At 42.5% G+C, this 26,155-nt stretch overlaps 3 protein-coding genes and 1 pseudogene across 14 annotated transcripts in view; 3 read left to right on the top strand and 1 right to left on the bottom strand.

The window, feature by feature from the left end:
* Nucleotides 1-1,313, top strand: part of EVI2B (ecotropic viral integration site 2B) — an 8,858-nt gene extending 7,545 nt beyond the window's left edge. For both annotated transcript variants that reach the window (XM_069089856.1, XM_069089857.1), the window contains exon 2: nucleotides 1-1,313. This exon is cut by the window's left edge and continues 563 nt beyond it. In XM_069089856.1, the coding sequence (XP_068945957.1) occupies nucleotides 1-880 (880 nt within the window). In that variant the 3' untranslated portion in view covers nucleotides 881-1,313.
* Nucleotides 1-26,155, bottom strand: part of NF1 (neurofibromin 1) — a 252,402-nt gene that overhangs the window by 64,863 nt on the left and 161,384 nt on the right. The gene's annotated exons all lie outside the window — the stretch shown is intronic.
* On the top strand, nucleotides 7,897-11,035 carry OMG (oligodendrocyte myelin glycoprotein). The gene is made up of 2 exons (XM_069089184.1): nucleotides 7,897-8,105; nucleotides 9,001-11,035. The coding sequence occupies exon 2, from the start codon at nucleotides 9,007-9,009 to the stop codon at nucleotides 10,339-10,341; it is 1,335 nt and encodes a 444-aa protein (XP_068945285.1). The 5' UTR covers nucleotides 7,897-8,105; nucleotides 9,001-9,006; the 3' UTR covers nucleotides 10,342-11,035.
* Nucleotides 19,775-20,524, top strand: LOC138162562 (PAT complex subunit Asterix pseudogene; annotated as a pseudogene).

Raw genomic sequence — 26,155 nt, 5'->3', positions numbered from 1 at the left:
ATCTGGCCCCAACTCCTCCAGTCAATCACCAGCATCACCTGGCCCCAGCTCCACTAGGCAATCAGCATCAATAGTTGTTACTCCAGGATTCAATGAAGAGAATAAGGATCAACCCAAAACAAAACCTCAAAGTTCTACTGCCAATTCAATAGCTGCTGTGTTAATTGGTACAATTCTAACTTTTATGATAGTCATTATACTTATGATTGTACTCTGGAAATGCTTTAGAAAACGAGTCCCCATTGACCAAAACTGGGCTGGCCGGTCTCCCTTTGCTGATGGAGAAACTCCTGATATGTGCATGGACTACAGCAGAGAAAATGGAAAATCCATAAAACGTTCATCAATTGTTTCACTTGAGATCTGGAAACCAAACAAAAGCATGCTCTTAGCAGATGATCTGGATGTTAAATTGTTTGACTCAAGTGAAAATCTCGATGAGTGTCCTAGGTCAGACTTGGAGAAAATGAAAGACCAACCAAATGAGCCGTCAGAGGAGAGCGCCGACAGATCGACAGTTGCAACAGCCATTTCCTCGTCAGAGGAGACAGAATTGACGCCAGCACCTCCTCTTCTTGATTTAGATGGGTCAGAAAATCAGAAGCCTGACTCATCTAGCTTGACTGAAAATGACTTCTCTCACCTGCCTCCTCCTCTGGACTGTCTTGACTCTGGGGATGGGCAGACAATGCCTTCTCCCTCTGACTCTTCTGTGCTGCCCCCTCCTCCGGAAGCTCTCCTCAAAGACCAGGAGGAATGCAGCTCAGAAGTTCATAATGAAGCTTCATCCACATTAGAGAGCCAGTTTCCTATTCCTCCTGACTCTAGTCAACAAGCCTTGGATGAATCACTGCCACCACCACCTGCAGAACTACTGTAAATGATTGCAGCTTGCTGATGTGAAGAATTTTGAAAAAGATGAGCTTTATTTTTTCCCCTTTCAATGATGGGAAAAATGAGCTGCCAACTTAGACTTCCATTCCATCTGCTTAAAACTCTCCTAAATTCATGCAGAAAGTGCTTCCCCTGGAGTAGAAACTCTTTTCTGATACTTGAGTATCTGCTGAGTTTGGCACATTATCTAACTGCTAAATTTCAAAGCATGGAAAATATCTGCTTAATGTTTAAAGTTAACAGAGAGCTCTCTGTTCAGGACTTTTTTGAGATAACTATCCTCTCCATAGTAAGAAAAGAGGACCTGTAACAACAAGGTGTTGTACTAAATTTCTTGGAAAGTATAATCTGCAAGATGGCATCATTTTCTAGGATGTTTACATCCATTTTTTCAATTTAATTAAAACACTTTAAATGTAGTGGTTGTCTTCAGTGACTTAGCTCTTTCAAAAACAACTAGTATTTCTCACATACACAGGGCATCTCTTGTTATGGAAGATTAATTCCTGAAAGGATGAATGGAAATTTAATTTGCATAAATTAAATCTTATCTTCTTAATATTTAGCATCAGAATTTCATTGATGTGTCCGTACAGAGGGGAAAAAACCCAGGATCCCTCAAATTGAAAAGATGTAGAATTTAAAAAATGCTCATAAGTCACACACAACAGAAAATCAACTTTCTAATCAAACACTTATTTGATATACTGAGTTAGGGGCAGGTAGGTGGCGCAGTGAATAGAGCACCGGCCCTGGAGTCAGGAGGACCTGAGTTCAAATGCACACTCAGATACTTCACATACTTACTAGCTGTGTGACTTTGGGCAAGTAACAACCCCAATTGCCCTCCAAAAAGCAAAAAAAAAAAAAAAAAAGATATACTGAGTCAAAAACAATGCTAAAAATGCAGTTTAGTTCCACAAAATGCTCTCATTGTCTCACCTCATTGGGAAAACAATTGAGTTCCTCTGATAAAACGAAAAAATTCAAAGATATTGGCTCTCAAACTTTTCTACATTCCCAGATCATCTCAACAAATCATTAACACTGGTCAAAAATCTAAGGTTGTAGTTATAAACAGGGTCATTTCCCAAGGACAGCAACTGTCTCTACACATGACAAGTCTTGGAGTAAAGGGATTTGAATTTGATATTCCTGTTTAGGTTTCTTCATACAAAGTTTCCAGGGAATGACTCTGGTCATGTCTCACTGGACCACTCACTAGCTAGCCAAAGGGGTTCCCATAAGCCAATGTGGAGCTCTCCAAGTCTTTACCTGTAACATGGAGACAACACTTGTTCTCCTGACCTCAGAGGGTGGGTGTGAAGAAAGCATTTGGTAACCTTAAATGTGTTACAGAAATGGAAGTGATTGGTGTAAATATTGCCTCAACTCCACATTGGTCAGGTACTTCCTGTAAGACTCTACAAGCTCCAACCACAAAAACATATCCAGGTTATTCAAAATTGAGTCCTAAGGTTTTGTTTCATGTATTGAATGGAGGCAGCTTGAAAAGAAGCATGAATGCACTCAGGTCCTATTTCCTCTTACAGCCCTTTGGGTTGTGCTATTGATGTATTTTGTTCCAACTCCTAAATTAGAAGAGTAGTCAGCTTTTTAATGAATTGATACAAAGTTAACTAGCAGTAAGTCCTGAGGGTGGAAAGCACTTCGGGTCAATGACTGGGTTAAGGCATTTTTTAAAGGTAAATCTACTTTCATAGGACTAGAAAGATCATTTAAGGTTTATTTCCATAAAATGGCCCCCATAACAACATCACAAAAACACCTGCTGGTTTTGTTGGGCACTCTCTCCTCAGATTCCTTCCAATATTTATTTCTATGCTAGGAGTCTCCTAGTCACATTAATGTTTCACAAATCATTGATGACTTTCAATCTTGCCAAGTATCATTACTAAAAATGTCTCCATCAGGTTTTACATCTATCCCACCTCTTGTTCACACTTCAAATCCTCATACTGGGCCTTCGACCTGAATAATCATGGTAATCAATGGCATTGTACATAGGCTCTCTCACCTATATTAAAAACCTTTCATATTTTAGTCCTCTATTACTAAAGCCAATTGGTTTAAGAGTAATCCAAGCCATCAATGATAAAGAGATTTCCTGAGGAATCCAAGAGGGAACAAAGCTCTTAACCATTTGTCTCTGGGTCTACCTTAATACTTAAGCTTTAGATCTACTTATTTTATACCGAAGCTGGCTGGTTTTTTGCATTTATGATTTCTCTTTTGCTTCTGCCCCTTTCCTAATAGCTTAGGACAGATCGGGGGGGGGGGGGGGCACACAATAATTGTGATATAAGTTCTCAGTTGGCGAAGGTAGGAGTTGGGGCCGACTTCTGAAAGATTGAGATTTTGTCCACCTTTCTCCCTGATGGAACTGGATTTGCAGGAGGAAATTTCAAAAGAATTCATAGCCAAATGGGGGAAAAAAGCTTTATCTTTGCTGCAGATGATTTTTTTTTTTGCCTTAGCACCACAGAGGAGCATATCAGCCAAAGTAGAAGTATTTGTTCAGTTCAGCAGAAATAAATGCAGGAAGATAAAAGTAAGACAGGACATAAGAAAAGGCAGGCGGAATGAAAGCAAAACACAGAGGAAACAAAATTAGAGATGCAAGATCCACAGTATAAAGTTTATTTTAGCAACATGGCAAAAAGGAGATGATTCAAGTACCACATGACTAGAAGATGAATCAACATGACTACCAGCAGCAGACTGTTCCCAAGGCTCTAAATGGCCCAGGGGAAGCCACTGGAAGACCAGAAAGGCTCAGGGGCTTGTCCACCCACCAGCTACAATTGCAGCAGGTGTGTTAAAGTGAACCTGCAGATTGCCACTGGGCCACTCTACCTCCCCAGTACAAAGTCACAGGAACACCTGGCCCCTGCCGTGCCCCAAATGGCTCTGGGTGAGGCTGACTTGGACAGTCATGACCAGCATTGTCAAAGACGAGGCGAAGACTCCTGGGAAGTCTTACCTACTCTCTGCCTCCACGACCTTCTCCAAGCTGCCCCTTCTATCCACCTACACAGTCCCCCTGCTAGGCCAGGCCTTCATCATTTCCTGCCACCTGTGTGTCAATGGTCTCTTCTCCAATCCATTCTCCTGATGGCTGAGAGGGGCCTTTCTAAAATACAGGTCTGCCTAAGAAGCTATAGCAGCTCCTCATGTCCTCTAGGACTGACCACAAACCCTACACAAAGGCCCTCAGAGGCCTTCACACGGGGGTCACCTTCTTCTTTGCTCCAGATGATCCTCTCAACCCCTCCTCCTTCCCCTTTCAGCTCAGAGGACACTTCCCCCAGGAGTCCTGCCTTGGTCCTCCCCTTCCCCCAGCTGCCAGGACCCAACGTGTATTTACTTTCTAAGTAAATAGAAATTTTACTTGCACCTGTCACAGGGTCAATCTCCTTTTTACCTCTGTATGTATCCCCACTGATTAACACAGTGCCTGGCACAGACTTGCATTTAATAAATGCACTAACTGAACTATACAAAGTGGCAATGCAGAGAAGATGGCCCGGCTGTGGAACAGAGCAGGCATGTTCTGCCAAAAGATTCGGAAACTTTCATTTCTTCTAATGTCTGGGGAAATCCAGTGCAGGAAAAGAAAGGCTCAGATATGGCATTCTGACTTATTCATTGAAGCCGTCTTGACCTCAGTTTCCTCACTAGTAAAAGTCAAAGTACCACAGATTTAGAACTGGAAGGTACCTTGGAGCCCTCAATATATTTCTCCTTCCCACCCAGAAAACCATCCTTTATTACAAAGAACTTAAAAAAAAAAGATGAAAAATGACAAAAGTAATCAATGCCTCCAATAAGTTTGACATTAAAAGAAGGCTTCCACATTGATAGACTCCACATTCTACAAACAATGGGACATTGGGGGTTTGGGGTGGAGGCTGCATTCTCCTCTCTCTACTTCAGGAAGAGCTTAGCAAGCACCCTAGCCAATTCTTTCAATGCCTGAGAAGGTTTCCCTTTGACAAGACTTGCAAGGCAGCTGGCAAATAGCACCTTACCTGCCTGTTCTGGGTTCTTGTCTCCAACTAGGCATCTTCCCTATACGTACTCGAAGTGTACATATGTACCCCAGAGGCCTGAGACCCCATTCTCAGACACAACCCTCTCCTTTTGCTTCTTGAGTTTTCTTCAGGCTGTCCTTCCTCATTCTCTCTGATCCTCCAGAACCCATTTTACTTCTTTTACTTGTCTTTTATCATCCTGTTTCAACCCAGAAGTAGGATCTGAGCCATTATCTAGTTCTGAAGACTTTTCTCCAGCTAATTCTCCACAAAATTCACCTCCCCAGGCCAACCTCTGACTGACTTCATCAGGTCAAATCTCTCCATAATTTCCTTCTCCTTACTCAGCAGGAGTTCTTCTCCCTTTCCCTGTTCTTCTTTCCCACAGCTTTCTCCCATGGAAGCCAGAAGTCAAATGTCCAAGACATAAAGGTAACTGACACAAATATATATGCATGAGTTATCGACCAGGAGATAGTCAAAGAATATAAATAGCTTTCAAAAGAATTATCAACCACCTACCCTCATAGCTAGCATTTATAAAGAACTTTAAAGTATGCAAAGCACTTTACGTTAGCCAGTCAACAGTTAAAAAACATTTATTAAATACCTACTGTATGCTGGGCACTGTCGCAAGCCCTGGGGATACAAAGAAAGGGGGCGAATCACCTTAACCAACTCTTTTGCATGAGGACTTTTTTTTTTCACTTCTGAGAATTCTGTATCGCCTTAAAGGGATCTAACAGCCTTAGAACCATGGTTAGAAGTAAATACATTAAAGACTGCATGTGCCAAAGGTCTTAGTGCACTTAGACTTTCTGGATACTTTCTACTAAGATTTCATAGTTAGTAAAACTAGGTTCCTCCTAGGATCCATGATGACTGACAGAGCCCCAATGAAGAGTCAAGAGACTGAGTATTTCATTCCAATCTTCTTTTGAGGGTGTCAGTAAATAAAAAATTTCTAGTGTTACTGATTTTAAAACACAGCTTAAGGAATAGCAGCTCTTAGTTGAATCAGGATAATTTACTTTTTAAAATAATATCCAGCATCATTTCTTATTTTGGATTGCACTACTAATACAATTGACCTTTGTTGCAGCTAAAGTTCAAAACAGTGGTTAATGTAAAAAACTTCACAGAGATGGCTTCCTTGCCATCTCGGCCTACAGGAGCACCACCCACATAGCTGAACTCCTCCTTATAACTAATGGCTGTTTAAGGCACTGACACGGTGGCAATGTTGCAAATCTGCACTTCTAAGATTGGCTGGCTAACCTTGACATTACCAAATTCTATCAATGACCTCATTTAACAGATAGCAGAAGTAGCAGCTGTAAAATGGATCACATGATATAGTATCTGTGGCAAATGGCATTCTGAAGTATTCAGCTTAACAAACTTAGTTTTTATCTTGAAACTTGACCAAAAAGAAATCCTATTTTTTAGCTTTTAAGAAAAAAAATTAAATCAAAAGACAGTATGTTACCACCTTGCCTGGATCCTGAACATTAATTAATTACCCAAATGAGCTCCTTCAAGGGCTACAGAAAGATGGTAAGGTATCCTTTGAGCTGAGGGTTGAGATGGAAAGTTGAATAGCCAGGTTACTTCATGACCTGCAACATGTGGTAGGGTCGAAGCTAAAACCTCCTCCTTCCTCCTCTTCTTCTCTTCTCTTCTCTTCTCTTTTCTCTCTCTCTCTGTCTCTTGCTTGCTCACTCTAAATTATTTCCTAAATAATTAAATGTGAAACACACTGAAGAACCATACACTTGCTTTGTTTTGAGGCAAAGCAGTATCTACCATAAATGCTGATCTACATAAAGGTTCATATTTCTACTGTGTCCCAAAGGACATGTATATTAATCAAAGACAAATCAAGGGTCCCTTGCTTTCCACATTCGCTCTGTCCCAGCCACTGATACGAAGCACAGGATGGTCTCACCTAAGGTAAGGAACAGACTGGAGGCTCACTGAACGAGCTGCTCCTTCTGCAGTTACAAGTTGCAGGTACCTACTTCCCAAAGTCTGGTAACTCATTCAAAGGGGCCAAAACAGTCACACAATATTAGGAAACAGCAGGAAGGGGGCATTTATCCTCTGTGTCCTCTCCAGAATATCTGCCCACCCAGAAGATAAATTCCCATGAAGTCTTTCAAAGGATTCCAGATTTAGACCTGGAAGGGCTCTCAGTGCCTGTCTAGTTCAGTGGCTCCATTTTACAGATAAGGAGACTGAGGCTCAGAGAGAGCAAGGGACTTGTTCTATGTCATGCTGGAAGTAAGCCACAGAGCCTGGGTTTGTACACAGGCTTTCTCTCTCAAAATCCAGTGCAATTTTCCCAATATCACATTGCCTCTACCTAACATGTTTGCTGTAACAGATTTTATTTTATTTTTTAAGCCATGCTTATCAAGACACAGATGCCACCTGTGTTATTTCTCCAATGTACCTCAGCACGTTGAGAAGCTATGAGCTGGGACAACTAATTGTTTTCTTCTTGTCTGGCACAAACACATCCAAGTAGGTACCTCCTGGAAGGGATGATCAGAGTTTAAGTGAACAGACAAATTTGAAAGATTAGAGTGCTACAAAATCACGGGGGGGAGGGGAGGAACGCGCATGTATGCATACAGAGAGTCAGAACTCCTATGCTAAATTAAAGCAACATCTCTGAAGCAATTACAAGAATGTAAATAATAAAAATAAATTAATTTTCCATGGTAAAAATAACACATGAAGAGAAAACCAAAAATCCTCAATGAGGCAGATGCTAAAATAGAAGCAGCCATCTAACTGAAAGTCACAGAAGCATGAGCTGCAGAGGCTGTTTGTGGGAGGGCTGCCCCCACAGGGTCTACCTATCCCTAGGTAAGTCCCCGTCTCAGCTCTGGGGAGCATGCAGCCTTGCAATCAATCGGAGTCAGCACCAGTGACAGCTCTGCAGTCCTCCAATGTGGTGCTGATCAGGTGTTCTCAGAGCCTGGCTCAGCTCACAGCGACACAATGCAGCTAGGCAGGCTGAGCAGGGGAGCCCCAGCCCCAGCCTCCTGCACACAGCCTGTCCCTGTTCTCCAGAACACAGCGGGCGACCTTTGAGCTCGAGCCTCACAGAGACATGATGTGCTGAGGTAGAAGACAACCCTATCTGCGGTAAGCTGATCTTTAAAGATGGGAAAGCTGGAGAGATGGAGATAGATTTTCTGTTCCTTTTAAAGTGGTCGTTAGAGTAGAAGATATATTTCTTAGTAGCAAGTGCATGCACCAAAAAATTGCTGCAGTGACAGCTGAGAAATTTTGTTCCGATGTCCATTTATTTTGTAAAGAAACAAACATACCAGTCTTCTGGTGAAAATCAACACTAGAATATACAGGAAAACAACATCTTGCGATGTAATGTGTGGGGCTCAGGGGGATTATATTGGATCTGGATTTTCAAATGCCTAAAATGTTTCATAATATGCAGACATTCCTTTTAAACTGACAAAGCTATATTCTACCGTAACTGATTTCTTAAAAATCTTAAAAATTATTCTCTATCACACACACACACACACACACACACACACACACACACAAACACACACACGCGCGCGCGGCTGCTACCTTACTGCAGAGATTTTAAAAACAGATCTATGACAGCCATTTTTTCCATCTGGATAAGAAAACATTATGGGAAAAGAGTATTTGCTTGGACTCATGAGGCAGCGTATATTGGTAAGAGAATGCTTTTTTAGAACCCGGGCTTGGAGAAGGCAGATAAGGAAGAAGGGTGGTAAAAGAAGGGGGGAAGGGTTGGGGAAGGGTTGCAGGAGGCAAAGAAGGAAAGAAAGTCTCCCTCTACCAGACAGCCCCAACAGCAGGATTAAGCATTTGGACTATAAATGAAGGGGAGCTTTGTTAGTTTAATCACTGGAACAATTATAAAAGGAGTAAACAACAAAGGGGTTTATTGATAATTTTGCCTAATGCTAAAGAGACCATGACAGATTCCTCCACTGCATTTGCATGCTGAAAGGCTATCCTTTCGGTCTCTGTTTGTTTCCAGGCAAAGATGGAATATCAACTATTGAAGATGTCTCCCTGCCTGCTCGTCTTTCTGCTTCTCATCCCTGGCATTCTGTGTATCTGTCCCCACCAATGTACATGCTCAGAGAAGCACAGGCGTGTGGACTGTTCAGGCAGAAACTTGACTATGTTACCACCTGGACTCCAAGAGAACATTGTTCACTTAAACCTGTCTTCTAACCTCTTCACTGATCTTCACAACCAGCTAACTCAATACAGCAACCTGAGGACCCTTGACGTGTCCAACAACATGCTGGAGCGCCTCCCCGAGCAGCTGCCCAGGTCACTCTGGGAAATGTATGCTGCCAACAACGCCATCAAGCTTCTTGACAAGTCTGACACTGCTTATCAGTGGAACCTTCAGCGCCTTGACGTCTCTAAGAATATGCTGGAAAGGGTTGTTCTCATCAAAAATACACTCAGTAGCCTCCAGTTCCTCAACCTCAGTAGTAACAAACTCTGGACAGTCCCCACTAACATGCCTTCCAACATAAAGACAGTGGACCTGTCTAACAACTCTTTGACCCAAATTCTTCCAGGGACATTAGCAAAGCTGATAAATCTCACGCATCTGTACCTACACAACAACAAGTTCACATATATTCCTGACCAAGCCTTTGACCAATTATCTCAGCTGCAGGTAATGACTCTGTACAACAATCGATGGGCTTGCGATGACAAACAAAACGTCACGTATTTACTGAAATGGGTACTGGAAACCACAGCTCAGGTGATCGGGTCTCCATGTTCTAATCATACAACATCCTGGCAAAATCACACTGAACAATCTACCCTTTCTGCAATGACTTCAAGCATGTTCGCTGCCAGTAGCACACAGGCCACAGATGCCATTAGTTCCCTGAGTTTGGAAACCCAACACAAGGTGACCAAAATACCCAAACAATATCGAACAAAGGAGTCCACGTTAAGTGCCACGTTGAGCAAAAGTGTAGTCCTGACAAGCACTGATAAGCCTTTGGTTCTCTATCCAGAAGACCTGCCCACAAGAAAGACAAATTCCCATGAAGCAGCAGCTGCAACACTGAGCATTCATATTCAAGATGCAACTGTCTTAAATGCAAGCTTCATGAGTTCCACAAAATCATCCACGACTCCGATGACCCTCAGCATCACTAGTGGTATGCCAAGCAGCTTCTCTGAAATGGCTCAACAAAGCACAACTCTCACCTTAAGGAGAGAGGAGACAACCACCAATGCTCTTAATACTCGCTTACCTTCTGCAGCAAGTATCTGGAAAGCTTATGTGTCGCATGTCTTAATGACCAATGTCATTGTAATAATGGTCATGCTGACTGGCTGAGGACTTCAATTTTCTGAAATTAATGGAAGTACTCCTCTCTCTGATGTATATTTGGAAAAACATGCTCGTATCTAACCAGTGACTCAAATTATAGAAAACCCTCTGGAAGGCCAGTCTTGAATTTCTGACTCTGATATTAATGAAGTAACTTTTGTCCTAAATACAAGAAGTGCACAAATAATGTCTTGGTACTTTGCTGCTATTTTACTGTCTTAACTGAGTAAAATCTAACCTGTTAAGTTTTTTTTTAATGAAATGTTTATTTTGTATCTTAAGGCTTCATTTTCTTGCAAAAAATATAAAGCATCTGAACTTTAATATGTATTTTATGTATGTTTTCATCATTAAACATCTGGAAAAGAAATAAAAAAGTCTATACTAATGCCTGTGGGGTCTTTGCTCTCTAATCATGTCATTTTATGACCTAGGACACTAAGCTTACCTAACCATTTCATTGAGTCATTAGTCCAGGTGTCTTGGGCAAAATTCGAAACGTTGCATGAAAAACCCAAGTGTTTAAGTGGCTTGCTTCTAATGGAGTGACAGACTGGCCTCCTTCTGAATGGCTGTCTTTATTTCATCTTGAAGCTATCACTGCTTAATACCCCAATAATGCCCTGCTTTTGAAGGACTGTGCTTTACTCATGACCTAAAGGACAAAGGCCCTCCTAAAAGCGAGAGCACAGTGGGCTTGGCATTTCACTAGGAAGGAAGTTTAATGGCTTTGCTTTAAGGTTCTGAGACAACAGAAGCAAACTTGTATCAGAATCCTTAAAATGAATAGGAAAACATTAGCATGCTGGGAGTGCAACAGATGTTAAATATTTAACAGGATTCATTGGCCAGGTGGCAAAAAGTCTTGCATATCACATCAGGAACTGTTTTGAGAGAGAGAGGGAGAAGGAGAGAGAGAGACAGAGAGAAAGAGAGAGAGAGAGGGAGGAGGGAGGGAGAGGGAAAGAGGGGGGAGAGAGAGAGAAAGAGAGACAGAGATTTTAAGGATAAACAAATGAGAATCTATCCAACCTGGACAGAATTAAAGTGGGAAGGGAATTATAACAGACATAACAGAGCATTATAACAATTATAACAATTTCTAGTGAGGTGACAAGGCTCAATGGTCACGTCTGACCACTAAACCAGATCTTTCAGAGAATTTCTTAGGAAGAAAAGGGCATGGATTAATTAATTTAAACAAAATTTTATTAAGCACAGATGATATGTAAAGCATTGTTTAGGAACTCAGGGGCTGCTTAAGATAAATAATGGCCCTCAAAAAGTTTACAATCTAACCTAGTAATTATAAGAAATTCTTGGGAATGAGAAACCAAATCACCTATCAAGTAGACTGTGAAAAGAGGCAAGAGGAGGGACAGGACACTGAGAGAGATGGGCTACAATGGTGTAGTGAGGAGAGAGCCTAAGAGCAAGGAGGAAAAGCCTTTAGGTCCCTTTCTGGCACCTACTGGTCAAGTGACCCTGGGCAAGTTACTGAATCTCTCCGTGTTCTAGGTAACCTCCTGTACTTTAAGGGACAGAGGGGTCTGGCTGGGGGTAGTTACCTCACACTGAAATCAGAAGTCTTATCTCTCTACCCTACCCCACAAAGAGGAAAGAAGGAAGGAAGGAGGGGAAGAAAGAAAAAGAGAAAAAGGAGAGAAAAAAAAGGATGGCTTTCAAGAGTTACTAAATGTAAGACAGATTACAAAGTCAATTTTTAGAGGCCTAGTCACAGGCAAATTTAAGTCCATTAGTCACCCCAAATGACCCCTCTGGTTTAGATGTGTTCCAGGCTCCTGATCTATAAAATGGGGGCTGGGCCAGTTAACTGCTCAGGTCCCTTCTGACTCAAGCTGGGATCCTACTAAGAGGTAGTAATTTATTTATTCTTTGCTTAAAGTCTTGAATTCAGGCAAATAGCCATAAGCTGATAACAACTATTTCATTTAATACAGATGCTATTGTAGAGACAGAAAATGACAGGACATTTGTAAACACAGTATCTGTCAACAGCCCAAGAATCATTTGATGATCTTTGGTTAGGAAATTATCTCTTTGCCTCTGAGAAGGCAATCTGTCACCAAAACAAATGCTGTAGTACCGTACTCCATTTTAAATCTGTGGCTTTCCTAACTCGAAGGGAATTGCACCTCTCCTCTCTCCCCTTTGGTGCGAACCTTTTTGAGAAGGCCACCTCCATTCCTTTCCTCACTCTCAGAGTCTGGCTTCTTAGCTCACCATTCAACCCCAACCATTCTCTCCAAAGTCCTGCCAAATCTAATGGCCCTTTCTAGGCCAGCTTTCCTTCCTGATCTCTCTGCAGTCTCTGACACTGCTGATCACTTTCTCCTCTCCTGGTTCTAATCCTGCCTGTCTGTCCAATCCTCTGTCACCTTTGTTAAGTCTTCATCTAAGTCATCTCTGCCAACTCCCAGATATCTGTCCTTGGCTCTCTTTTCTTCTTCTTTATACTTTTTCACTTGGTGATTTCATCAGCTCCCATGGATTCAATTTTCGTCAACATACTGAACTCTCAAATCTACTCATGCAGCTCTAACCTGTCTGTCGACCTCAAACTGGATGTCCCTTCAGAACCTGACCTCTCCACTCTCCCAGTCTTCTTACACCTTATCACCTTCACATACTCTGGAATTCAGTTCTACTGACTCCCTTGCCGTCTCTCACACAAAATCTCTCCTGACTCCAAGCATTTTCCCTGCCTGTGGGGAATTCTCTCCCTTTTCATCTCCACCTCCTGGCTTCCATCAGGGTCTAACTACAATCCTACCTTCTCCAAGAAGTCTTCCCTGATCTCCTTTCAAGCTAATGCCTCCCATCTGCTGAGTATCTCCAATTTATCCAGGACATACCTTATTTGTACAGAGTTGTTTCCATGAAGTCTCTCTCACTAGCCTGTGAGGGTCTTGAGAGCAAGGACTGTCTTTTATCTTTCTTGGTATCCTCAGGATTGAGCACAGTATGGCATACTAAATGTTTATTATTTCTCTTGCACCTATAATTAAGAGTGCTGGTGTCTTTTAAGGATAATGTCAATGCATCTACTTGTCTTAAGAAAAGCAACTCCATGTACCCTGGCCATTAGCTCCAAGGAGATATATGAAGATGGGCTGGTTTTTAAAAGCCTATACATGCTGCTCATAAAGTCTAGATTCCAGTCAATGAAGAACTTCTGTTTATTTCTAGGATAAGTACTCCACCCATCTCTACAAACATTTCTTGGCCATCATTAAGTGAGTATTATGTATGGTGCTCTAAGCAGTAGGGAATATAAGAAGATGATTGCCTTTTCCTTCAAGGAGTCTGCAATCTAAGTAAGGCAGATGAAAGGACACAAATGAGGGACAGTGTGGGAGGTGCTCAGGGCAACAAGAGAGAACTGATGGAAGGCAAAGGGCCTTGGGGCAAGGCGGAAGGAAGAGACTAAGTTGGCAAAGGTCACCGTATTTGAGCTGGGCTTGGAAGGATGGGCATTCTCTCCTGGAATGACCAAGACAATTATTCACCTTCATGTAGCATCTTACAAATTATTTTTTTAAACTGCCTACCTCTGGCTTATGGTAAAGATGGTCGCGAAACTCCAGGCCTCTGGATTTTAATTTGTAGATAAGGAAAACAAGGCTCAGAGAGGCTAAATGCCTTCGTTAAAGGAACTAAGCTGGTAAATGTCAAAGGAGAGACTCAGATCTGGGTTTTCTGCCTCCAAGACCAGTGTGCTGGTCACTCCTGAACTGCACAGCAACTGAGAGCCTCCATAATCAGACATTCTGATGCGTGTTTCCTCTAGTCCTACCCATCCCTATTCTACCTGTGACTATCCTGAATCCCTGGCCATCTCCATCCAGCCATCCTGATGAAAATCAGGTCACTGGACCCAGATGGTTCTGGAGGAGAAAGTGAGGCTGGTGACCTTGCATCCAAGTCAACTGTAAGTCATGTCATCATCTCCCTGATGTCACGGTCCTCTTCAAGAAGGAAGGAAGGGCAAACACAATGACAACCACACCCAGGGCTTTCCTTGAGTGGAACCCAAGGAAGGCCTAAACATGAGTCATTTCTTCATTCTCCTAGCTGGCTCACCATTCATATTCACCCTCTCTTCCCACCTACCCCTGGTCCTGATCTTCATCAGGGGTCTCCCTTACCACGAATGTGTCCCTAAACCTAACAAAAGGCACTCCCAGGCAAGAGCGTATCAGTGGCCAACTCTAGTGACTTTCTCTGCCACTAGTCCATGCTTCCTACCTTGAGTACTTTCCCCTAGTTTACTGATCTAAAAAGAAAAGAATATTTTTAGATTTTTTTTTTAGTATGGTCAAAATATTCAAAGGGGCACCTAAAAAAATTGTATCTAGTAATTGATTGGGCAGGTTCTTCAACTAAATTCCCACCAGGACAATTCAACGTACTCAGTTCCTACTCCACAGGCCCCAAACTGACCTACTTGCTTCACACCAGAGGACTAAGGTGGCTGTAGCTAAGCCCTACACATGTGGCAGCAAAAGTAGGATTGAGAAAAAAAAAACAAAAAAAACCGATCACAACCAATGCCCGTTAGCCAAGGGCCACTCTACAAATATTTGGAGATCTCAATGTGCTCAGAGACTAAGAAATTTATTAGACACCAGAGACAAGGGAAGGTGAGTGGAAGACTTCAGTAAGGGAGCCAGACACGTAACGGAGAGAACACTGGGTCCCACAGGCATCTCCAAGTCATTCTGTCTAAAGCAGAATACGTGGTCTCCCCCCACTCTATCCCTCCTCCAAACTTGCTATTGCCATTGAGGGCAGGGAAGAAAACAAAGAAAGACTGGAAGCGCAGCTGTTCTAAAGCAGGGACAGAAAGAGGCCTCCCATGGAAAGAACACAGTGTTCAAGGCGTTACGGAACGGATCCTTAAGGGAGCTGAAAAGAGCAGAAGAAAACAAGCAAAGCATGAAAAAAAAAGCCAAACCTTTGTTCGTGGAATGATTTTTTTTTTTTAATGTGACATTTTATTTTCACAGCACCTGCATTTCCAAACATATCCCTTCCTATCCTGCCCAGAGAGCCCTCTTTAAGGGCAAAGAGGGGAAAAAAAAGAGGTTCAGCAAAACTGACCAAGCCCTCAGTTAAACCTCCAGTGGGTGCCAGGCACCTCTATGGTGGCCAGGGAGAGGAAGGAGGTGAATCTTCCCATCTCCTTTTTTATCCACATGGGCCAATGGGGCTCATGATAACAAGTTCTCCAGCTTACTTTCAGCGGCTGTTCCTTCCCTGTGTGTTATCAGAGTCACTGTGCATGCAATATTCCTGGTGTCACTTACTTCACTTTGCATCAGTTGATCTCAACTGTTCTATGCTTCTCAATATTCGAGGTCTTTCTTCTTACAGAGTAGTGATATTCCATTATGTTCATGTTGAGGCACAATTTATGTAGCCATTCCTCAATTAACAAGTATCTACTTTGTTTCCAGTTTGTTGTTATAATGGTTCTGTTATGAACACTTAAGCATAGAAGAGATCTTTCTTTTATCACTGACCCCATTTGGGTGTACAGGGGATCTCTGGATCAAAGGGTATGGATGCTTAGCATAATTCCAAATTACTTTCCAATCTGGTTAAACCAATACAAGGTCCACCGATAATACATGCACATGTGTGACTTTTCACAAGCCCTTTAAGAGCACTATGGTTGTTTCTGTCCGTTTGTCGATTTGGTGTCATTTTTTAAAAAGTTGACCAAAAGAGAATTAATCACTGCTGGTTCAATGCCTGCCTTCCCCTCCCTACAAAATGTTTATGTGAATGTTTTATCCAAGCACTGAGGGCGTGAAGGTCCAAGAAGGGAAGAAACAAATTTTACAGATGGTATTCCATGAAAGAGCACACCCTGCCATCCAATCCACTGCGGGTGAACAGTCTGAGCCAACCTTCCAGAGCCCAGGTCCTGAGAGAGGATAGATGCTCAGGGCCTCCATTCTTCCCTTGGGGCTGGTAACAAAGCCCAGTGCATTGACCCAACCCCAGACCTGACTACAGACTTCTCTCCAGACATCTTCCTGCCATTCACCTTGCTAATAATCCCACTTCACTTACTGTTTCTGAACAATAACAAAAGCACATGAGTTGGGTAGAGTGGAAAGCCACCTCAAGCTTTTCTCCCACAAAAGATCTCTCACTCACAAAACCTGGGAGATTCCTTGAAAAACATACCGACTGCTTTGTTTGATGGCTCCCTGATCATTAATATTAAGCAAGGCCCCAAATGGGGAAACGCATATTAACAAAGACGCGTCTTGTTCTTTTTTGTTATTGGGCACAGAAGAAAACAAGAGGAGGACAGGGCTATACTGCTTTTGGGAAACTCAACTGCAATTTCGTAGGATCCCAGCCTTTCCTCTGAAACAAAGGCCATAATGAAGATAGCTAAGCTTTCAATAATGCCTCTCCTGTGCTAGGCTCTGTGCCAGACATTTTATAAATATTTATACTCACAACAACCCTGGGAGTCAGGGGCTGCTATTATTCCCCGTTTACAGCTGAGGAAACTGAGGCAGAGACAAGCAGACCTTGCCCAAGGTCACAAAGGAGTAAGGGGCCAAGGATGGAATCAAACTTAAGTCTCCCTGTCTTCAGGTCTACCTTCAATCCAGGGCACCACTAGGCTATCTAGTAATAACTAGCATTTTATTTGTATATCCCTTTAAGTTTCCAAATTACTTTAAAAATGTTATCTCATTTGATCATCACAGCAACCCTGGGAGGTTTTACAAATGAGGAAACTGAGGCTTGGAGAGATTAAGGGACTTTCCCAGGGTCACTCAGCTCAGGTGTCTAAAACCAGATTTGAATTCAGATGTTCCTGATTCCAGAGCCACTCAGGTGATCTCCCTAAAGCACAGGTCTGAGCATCTCTCTGTCTCTCTCTCTCTGTCTGTCTGTCTCTCTCTCCTTCTTCCACCCCTTCCTTTCCCTCTCTCTCCCTCCTTTCCCCCCCTCGTCTCATACACACACACACACACACACACACACACACACAGAGCAAGTACTAGATGCTGTGTTGTACATTCAAAGCCCTTTGTAAGTCAGCTCCACCAAACTCTCCAGTCTTCTAACACCTCACTTTTCAACACATATTCTTGGATCCCGCAACCCAGCTTCCTGGCTGTTCCATGAACAAGAAACTCCATCATTCAGCTCGAGGCATTTTCTCAGGTTGTCCCCCATACCTGGAACGATCTCTCTCCTCATGTCTACCTCCTTAAAAGTCCATCTTCTACAGGAAGCCTTTTCCAATCCCTCTTACTTCTAGTACCTTTACTCTGTTAATTAATTCCTACTTATCCCACATGTAACTTGTTGGTACATATTTCTTTGCCTGTTGTCTCCTCCACTGAATGGCAATGTCAAGAACTGCCTTTTGCTTCTTTTTGTAGCCCCAGCACCTAGCAGAGCACCTGGCACCAAGCAAGAGCTCAATAAAGTTTATTGGTTCATAGATTGATTACAGTGATTGGTTATGATCGAGTCATAAAATGTCAGTCTCCAAAGGCCTGTAGGCATATAGTAGGGGATCACAGAGTAGGTGTGACCAGGCTGCAAGCCATGAAAAAGCAAGAACAAGGAGAATTAACATATAGGACATCATCAGCTAGAGGGCAAGTACTATAAGCCAAGAGATTAATGAAAAAGGGGGAGGGGGAAGCATAGCAGACCTTACAGCAGGTCACTTAATCCCTCTGGGCCACAGCTTTTTCATTTATGAAAATGAACTGCATCGGTTGGCCTTTCAGGCTAAATTTTATGATATTAGGAAGTTGAAAAAACAATATCCACAAATTAGCATTGCATAAAATAATGACTAAACCAAATTTTACAAACACACACACATTGGACTAAAGCCACTTTAAGCACCCCTAAGGACACTGAGTTTGTATTCTTTTATCAACTGTCTCAAATTTTAAATGTGGATGAGAAAAGCTAAAAAGGCATTGCATGACATCCACTGATAAACCCTAGTAGTGCAAGGTCATCCTCACCCTAGGCCTTTGGCTTCAGAAGGTGGTAATGGGGCAGGTCCATCCTTATTAATCCTGAACAAACAGAAGGATAAAGTATGGATGGAACTGCAAGTGACCATCAAGGCATGATGCTCTGGGTCAGTCTTGATTTTCAGCAAGTTCTTTCCTTCATTATAAAGCAGTCCCTACATTTCAGAAAGAAGGGAGAAAGACTTCAAAGGAACAGAAGGAAGAAAGGGGACCACAGGAAGTTACAGAAGGGGCAAAGCTAGGGTCAAGGCTTCCATTTTTATCACATTTTACAAAAAGTATGAAAAAAGGGAGTAGAAGCAGGACCTCTGCTGGGCTCCGGCTTCCACCTTCCCCAATTCATGTAAAAAGGGCACTCTGAACAAACTTTGGAGCTGCAGAACCCACAAAATGATACAAAGAAGCTAATCTCCCTCTGAGGACAGCCCGGCAGGCCGGCAGGAATCAGCCAGCACAGAGCTCTGGGAGCTGAGCCCAGCCCCAAGCTTTAGCCCCAGGGAGGCAGGAGGGACTCCAGATCAGCAGCAGCTGTGGCCATTTCCAGATTTATCAACACATAGATGCAAAGGACAAAGTGAGAGGTCAGTGCAGTCTGGACTTTGGGACCCAGTAAGTGGGAGTGTGTAGCTTTTGCCCCTAGGGCTAGAAGCCACTGAGAAGCCAGCATAGCCAGCCAGTGCCACATGGCAGCTTCAGCTCCTGGCCTGCAGAGTATAGGGAGACCAAGCACCAGGTCTGAGGGGTAATCGCTCTTGCTTTAACCTGCTTGGATCTGGACTGCAGTCTGGGGTGGAGGTCCTGGGGTGTGTGTCCAGTTTGCCAGAGCGAGTGGAAGCCTCAGAGAGGGCACCCATCTAATACCTCTGGCAGCTGAGAAAACCCCAGCATTTGGGACGAAAGCTCCCCTGTCTGGTGACAGAGTCCTACTGTGGCAAAAAGCCCAGGGGTCAAGTGACTGACGGGCAACATGACCAGACAAAGGAAACAAAGCAGACAGAAGATTCCAACATTAGACTCCTATTTTGTGGACAAAAAGGAGCAAAGCATGGAACGGGAGGAAGACAGTGAAGTCAGAACTCCTGCACCAAAAGCTTCAAAGGAAAATACCAGCTGGTTACAGGACCTTAACAAGCAGATAAGAGAAGTGGAGGAAAAATTGGGAAGAGAGATGAGAATGATGCAAGAAAATTATGAAATGAGAGTCAACAGCATGACTGAGGAAAATAACACCTTAAAAAACAGACTAACTCAAATGGCAAGAGAGGCTCAAAAAGTCAATGAGGAGAAGAATGCCTTAAAAAGCCGAATTTGCCAGATGGAAAAAGAATCTCAAAAGCTCAATGAGGAGAATCATTGCTTCAGAATTAGATTGGAGCCCGCCCCTTCCCGGCCCGGCAATGTCCGTGAACAACATGTCGGACCCCCAGCGGCCCAACTAGGTGCTCAGGTACAAGCCACCTGCCACGGAGAACAACCCAGCCCTGGAGGATCCGACCCCGGACTACATGAACCTGCTGGGAATGATCTTCAGCATGTGTGGCCTCATGCTCAAGCTTCGCCAATTCTCGAAGCTCTGAAGATACCAAGCAAATGATGAGCAGCTTCATGCTCTCCATTTCTGCTGTGGTGATGTCCTACCTCCAGAACCCCCAGCCTATGACACCCCCGTGGTAAACACCAATCACTTTAGCTCTTCAGCCTGGATCTCAGGACCCGAGGGCTCTTACTATTTGTCCTGGACCAGAATAAAGAAAAGCCAGAAACTGATTCATTCCTCCCTCCCAGCCTCTGCTCCAAATCTGGGGCCTCAGACTGCACGGTGGAATGTCCCCACTCTGACCTTACCTCTACTGAAGGATTGATTGCCTGCTGTTGGGCCCTGGCCCTGTCAGGGTCCCACAGCCCCAAACTCCTTTCCAGCCTCCCTGCCCCCAGCACCTTGGGCAGAAGAGGATCCTGCACCTGCCTGGCCACTCGCCACAGTGTCTTCCCAGGAGGCTGAAACTGAGGACGGACATCTCCGGGCTGGGACTGGGGCTGAGGCTGCGGCCGGGGCTGGGGCTGCGAGGCTGGACTGCTTGTAACTACTTGTAGCAACCAATACAGATGGATGTGTAAGAAAAAAAAAAGAATTAGATTGGAGCAAATGGAAGCTAATGACTTTATGAGAAATCAAAATGCTGTTAAACAGATCCAAACAAATGAAAGAAGAGAAGGCAATGTGAAATATCTCATGGGAAAAACCACTGACCTGGAAAATAGATGCAGGAGAGATAATTTAAAAATTATTGGACTACCTGAAAGCCATGATCAAAGTAACAACCTAGAAATCATCCTCCAGGAAGTTCTCAAGGAAAACTGCCCTGATGGTTTAGAACCAGAGGGCAAAATAGAGGTTGAAAGAATCCACCGATCACCTCCTGAAAAAGATCCCAAAAAAGAAAACTCCTAGGAATGTTATAGCCAAGTTCCGGAATTCCCAGATCAAGGAGAGAATATTACAAGCAGCCAGGAAGAAGCAATTTTAATATTGTGGAAACACAATCAGGATAACCCAGAATGTGGCAGCTTCTACACTGAGGGATCGAAGGGCTTGGAATATCATATTCTGGAGGTCAAAGGAGCTGGGATTAAAACCAAGAGTCACCTATCCAGCAAAACTGAGTATCATGTTTCAGGGGGAAATATGGTCATTCAGTGGAATAGAGGACTTTCAAGCATTCTTCCTGAAAAAAAACAGAGATGAATAGAAAATTTGACATTCAGATACAAGAAGCAAGAGAAGCATGAGAAGGTAAATAGGGAAAAGAAATCATAAGGAACTTATCAAAGTTGAACTATTGACATTCCTACATGGAAAAACAACAATTATAACTTATGAAACTTTTCTCAGTAGTTGAAGGGAATAGAAATATATATGTCTATATATGAGGGTATATGGGCATATGAATACATATTGAATGTGTGTATATATGTTTACAGGTATACATAGGTAGAGGGTACAAGACCAATTTAACAGGAAGGGATGATACTTAAAAGGTAAAATTAAGAGGTGAGAGGAATATAATGAGAGGAGATGGGGAGAGACAGAGTGGGGCAAACTATCTCATACAGAAGAGGCAAGGGAAAATGGTTACAATGGAGGGGAAGAATAGGAAGGCAAAAGGGAATGGGTCAACCTTATTCCCAATGAATTTAGCTTGAGGAGGGAATGAAATACACGCTAAATAGGGTATCTCACCCTCCAGGAGAGCAGGGGAGGAAGGGGGTGAGAGGGGGGATGATGGAAGGGAGGGCAGGCTGGGGGGAGGGAAGTTGGCAGCACCCACTTTTGAAAAGGGACAGGATCAAAGTAGAGAATAGAACAAGTGGGAGGTGGGATAGGAGAGAGGGAAATATAGTCAGTCTTTTACAATATATCTGCTATGTTATGAATCTGAAATTCAAAGTTTTAAAATCAAGTATTCAACTATATATATATATATACACACTATTATTAATACTATTTTACATGTGATTAGGAAATAAGATATATAGGCACTGGGGCATAGAGATCCACCATGCCCTACTGGAAAAGTCAAAAGGGGTATGGGAGAAAATATGGGAGAGAGCAGACTGGAGAAGGGGATATTCTGTGGGACTGCTATTTTGGGGCGGTGGTTAGGGGAAAAATGGGGAGAAAATTTGTAACTCAATATCTGATGGAAATGAATGATGTAAATCAGAAATAAAAATTTTTTAAAAAGTAGGAAAAAAACTAATCTTCTTAACAAATTAGTACAATGAAGCCACTCAGAAAATCAATTCCTGCAATGTGGTGTGAGCTCCAAAGAGGATCCCCAGCAAGGAAAGGATGTGTCCTTCATGTTTGGAGGCATTTCAGCAGAGAAAAGTGTTTGAGGAATAGAGACAAGGTGGTTGCTGAGTGCTAATGTGTCAGACAAATTAATTTGTTTTACACTCTGAAAGGTGTAATCTCAATTGAAGTCTTTAAGAGAAAACAACTTTGTAGGAACATCACTCCACAAAAAGGTCAAAACAGACAAACTTTCTAATATACTGAAGAGTCAATCAATAGGTAGGTGCGTGAGTGGGTATAAATATACCTACAAATGTGTCACATGCTATATACATATAAATAGACACTTTCACACACACACACACACACACACACTCCTGCTCTCACCTACCCAAAATAACAAACTAATGTTGGATACAATATACCCTAAAATCCATAACATTGTTATTCATTCTTTGAAAGAAGCAAGCCAAGAGGATTATTTTCCAGGGCATGAGGATCCCTGGGTAACTGCTAACATCTAAAATGGAAGAAAAGGTCTGAGTCTTGAGAAGAACATAGTTCCTTTCAGTCCAAGAACTTAGATCTGTCCTTGATTCCTTCAAATATAAATGGCTTAAGGGATGTAGATTAGGAGGCCAAATAATTAAAAAGGCAACATTGTAAAGAAAAACTCTGGAAGACCCAAAATCTCTGAGCAATGCAATGAACAACTGGGACACCTTGGTCCTTGCCATATGATGTCCACATCTCCTGATGGAGGGGTGACGACCTAGGGGGGCAGCATGAGACAGAAGATTTCAGAGATGGCCAATGTATGATTTTGTTTTACTTGATTATGCTGAGAGGTTAAAAAATTTGGGGTGGGGTGAAAACAGTGGAGGTGAGACAGAAATACAAAAAAAAATGGAATAAAATTAGTATGAAAGCATTTAAGAAAGGCATAAAAAACAATAGGTGATTCAGAAGGGAACTCGGACAACCAGGACAATTTTGGAACTAACGTGCTAAATTTTTATATTCAGAAACAGACTCTTTGGTAACAGAGATATCTGGTCTCACACATGACAATCTTTTTCTTTTACTGATTCTAAATCTTATATGAAAACACTCATATTTGTTCATGTTTGTCCAGTTAATAATGATAAAAACAAAAATATCTTATTACAACAGTACGCCACTCCAAAAAACCATAAATGATACAGTGAGGTTTCAGAGTCATTTTTCCAATGAGGAGAGAGAGTTAAGAATACAGAACTGAGTTTGTTGATTATTTTTTCAAATACTTTACCCAAGGCCTCCTAAAGTTTTGGTCAGTTCTGAAGGTATCTATGGAACGTCCTACTACCAGAAAGTGCTGCCTCTTTTGTGTTTACAATCCATCTGTTGTCCATAGCCACAGTACTAAACTATACAAATACCTCTGGAAGGGTTCAATTGCCTGTTAAATATTTATCTAAGAAAGAGATTCAAAGTATTGAAAGATGGTTTTCACTCAGACTGAAAACACACACACAGTGAAAAAAGGCAGGTGATCGGAACACAGAAGGCTAACAGTTAAGAACCTTTAATCTGCCAATCAAAGCTTCAACTGACCAAATTATTTGGGGCCCACATGCAATCCAGCATTTATTTATCTACAGGTGTCAAATTCTTAACACTCAGTCACTAAACACCACAAAGGTTTCCCATGTCAGAGTCAAATGAGCAAAGTGCCTGACAGAAGAATTTTTCTCAATTCATTTCACTGGAAGCACCCACCAACATTCTTCGTAACCTCTAAGAACCACCTAAATCCTTTCTCCTTGGCAACGTTAACACAGCTCTACAAATTTAGCCCACTTTGTAGTGCAGTACATAGAACGCTGAGCCTAGAACTGAGATCAAAGTTAACTGCAGCCACTTGCCAGCTCAGTGACTCTGAAACAAGCTGAGACCTCTGTTTGCCTTGGTTTTGTCTACTGTAAAATGGGAATACTAAAGGCATACACTTCCCAGAATTGCTAAAAGGATCAAATGTGATAACATTTGTAAATTCTGATTACAGTGCCTGGCCCATAGTGGGGAAATAAATAGTGAGCAAGTAAATGCTTGCTCCCTGCCTCAGGCTGGGAAGGGCTTTGATGTCGGAGGATTTTGGGATTGATCCTGGAAGAGGGAGCCACTGGAGTTCTCTGAGTAGGAGTCCACGGCAGGGCATCACATGATCAAACCAGTACTTCAGGAAGATCACACTGACTGTGAAAGTGGGCAGGCGACTAGAGAAGACCCTAGTGGGCCTGCATCTGGGGGGTGGTAGTGTCAGGGGAGAGAAGGAGGCACACTGCAGACAAAACTGACAAGTCCTGACAGCAAGCTGGCCATGGAGAGAGAGAGTGAGGAATCCAGGATGATTCCTGGGTTGGGAGCCTAAGGACTGGGAGGATCATGTGGCCCTCTACAATAATAGGGAGTTCACTTTTGGACAAGATGAGTTTGAGATGTTGGGGGGACATCCAGTTGAATATGGGCAGAGAGGCAGCTGGAAGAGCAAGTCAGGAGGTAAGTAAAGTAAAAAACCTAAAACCAGAAGAGCCAACCATGATATCTATCACTGGGATTCAAAAGTCGGCCACACCGTTTGCTTTGTCAACATCAGGGCTGGGGAGCCTGTGGCCTCAAGGTCACATGTGGCCCTCTAGGTCCTCAATAAATACGTCCCTTCATAAAAGGCTGGACCTGAGGACTTAGAAGGCCACAGGTTCTCCACTCTGGGTCTAGATGCTTGAAGATCTTCACAAGTATATTTTCCTTTGACAAGAGAATTTTTCCAAAGAAAATTATGAGGCTTTAGTAAGAAAAAAATGCTTCTACTGTTTTTTTGTGCATATCCATCCTATGCAATCTTTTTTTTTTTGTATTTAGTATTTAATTTTTCTCCAGTTACATGTAAAAACCATTTTTAACATTTGTATTTTAACCTTTGAGTTCCAGATTCTTTCCCTTCTTCCCTCCCCCCCCCCCAAAGGCAAGCAATTCCATACAGGTTATACATGTGTAGTCATGCTGTGAAAGAAACATAGACAAAAAAACTCAAGAAAAAGAAAGTTTAAAAAAGTCCACTTCAATTTGTATTGAGACACCATCAGATCTTTCTCTGCGGAGGGATAGCATTTTTCATCTTGTGAGAATGGCTAAGTCATAAAAAAACACTTTTTCAAATGCCATGTCTGTGACTACAATAGCATTTCATGCTTACTTCAGGCTGATTACAGAAATTCTAAGTGTAAAAAATCCTATTTGACAGGAGAAACACTGGCACAAAAGGGAGCCACCGATGTGGTCAAAAGACACTCGATGAATCATACACAAAGCAGCTTTAAATAGCCCCACTTACAGAGAACACGTTGGGGAGTGGGAGGGGGACTGCTTGTAGGTAAGAGGACTGCTGGAATCAACTAATGATAATATAGAGTACCTTCTCAGTTTGTGTAGAAAATAGAGGCAATAAAAATGCTCATTTGATAACATGTACATTTTTTTTTGGAGGGGGGAAGGCAGGGCAATTGGGTTTAAGTGACTTGCCCAAGGTCACACAGCTAGTAAATGTGTAAAGTATCTGAGGCTGGATTTGAACTCAGGTCCTGCTGACTCCAGGGCCAATGCTCTACTCACTGTGCCACCTAGCTGCCCCCATGTACATATTTTTTGGAAATAAATCTGCATTCTTAAATTAAGCATTTTCATAAAAAAGGGGGCATTTTCATAAACACAACAGGATACAAAGAGGACTACCCATGAAACGATGTCTAATTTCACACTGCTTGCTTTTTTGAAATAGGAAAAAATAAATTCAGTGCTTTCAAAACTGTCTCTCTTGTCTTTGCTTCCTTCTGTTCTCTTCTGTAAAAAAAAAAGAAAGAAAAAAAAAAGAAAAAAGTTTCCCCTTTGTCCCAGCAATAGCAGCCATTTTATGTCTGAATCC

Source organism: Petaurus breviceps, unplaced genomic scaffold (genome assembly GCF_028583685.1).
Source record: "Petaurus breviceps papuanus isolate PSGF00001 unplaced genomic scaffold, PetGlider_PUasm1.0 186, whole genome shotgun sequence".
NCBI lineage: Eukaryota > Metazoa > Chordata > Mammalia > Diprotodontia > Petauridae > Petaurus > Petaurus breviceps.
This window is presented reverse-complemented; position numbering and strand designations above follow the sequence as displayed.

Excerpts from the sequence above, each read along its gene's own strand:
- OMG (XM_069089184.1), top strand. The coding sequence starts at position 9,007 with ATGGAATATCAACTATTGAAGATGTCTCCCTGCCTGCTCGTCTTTCTG.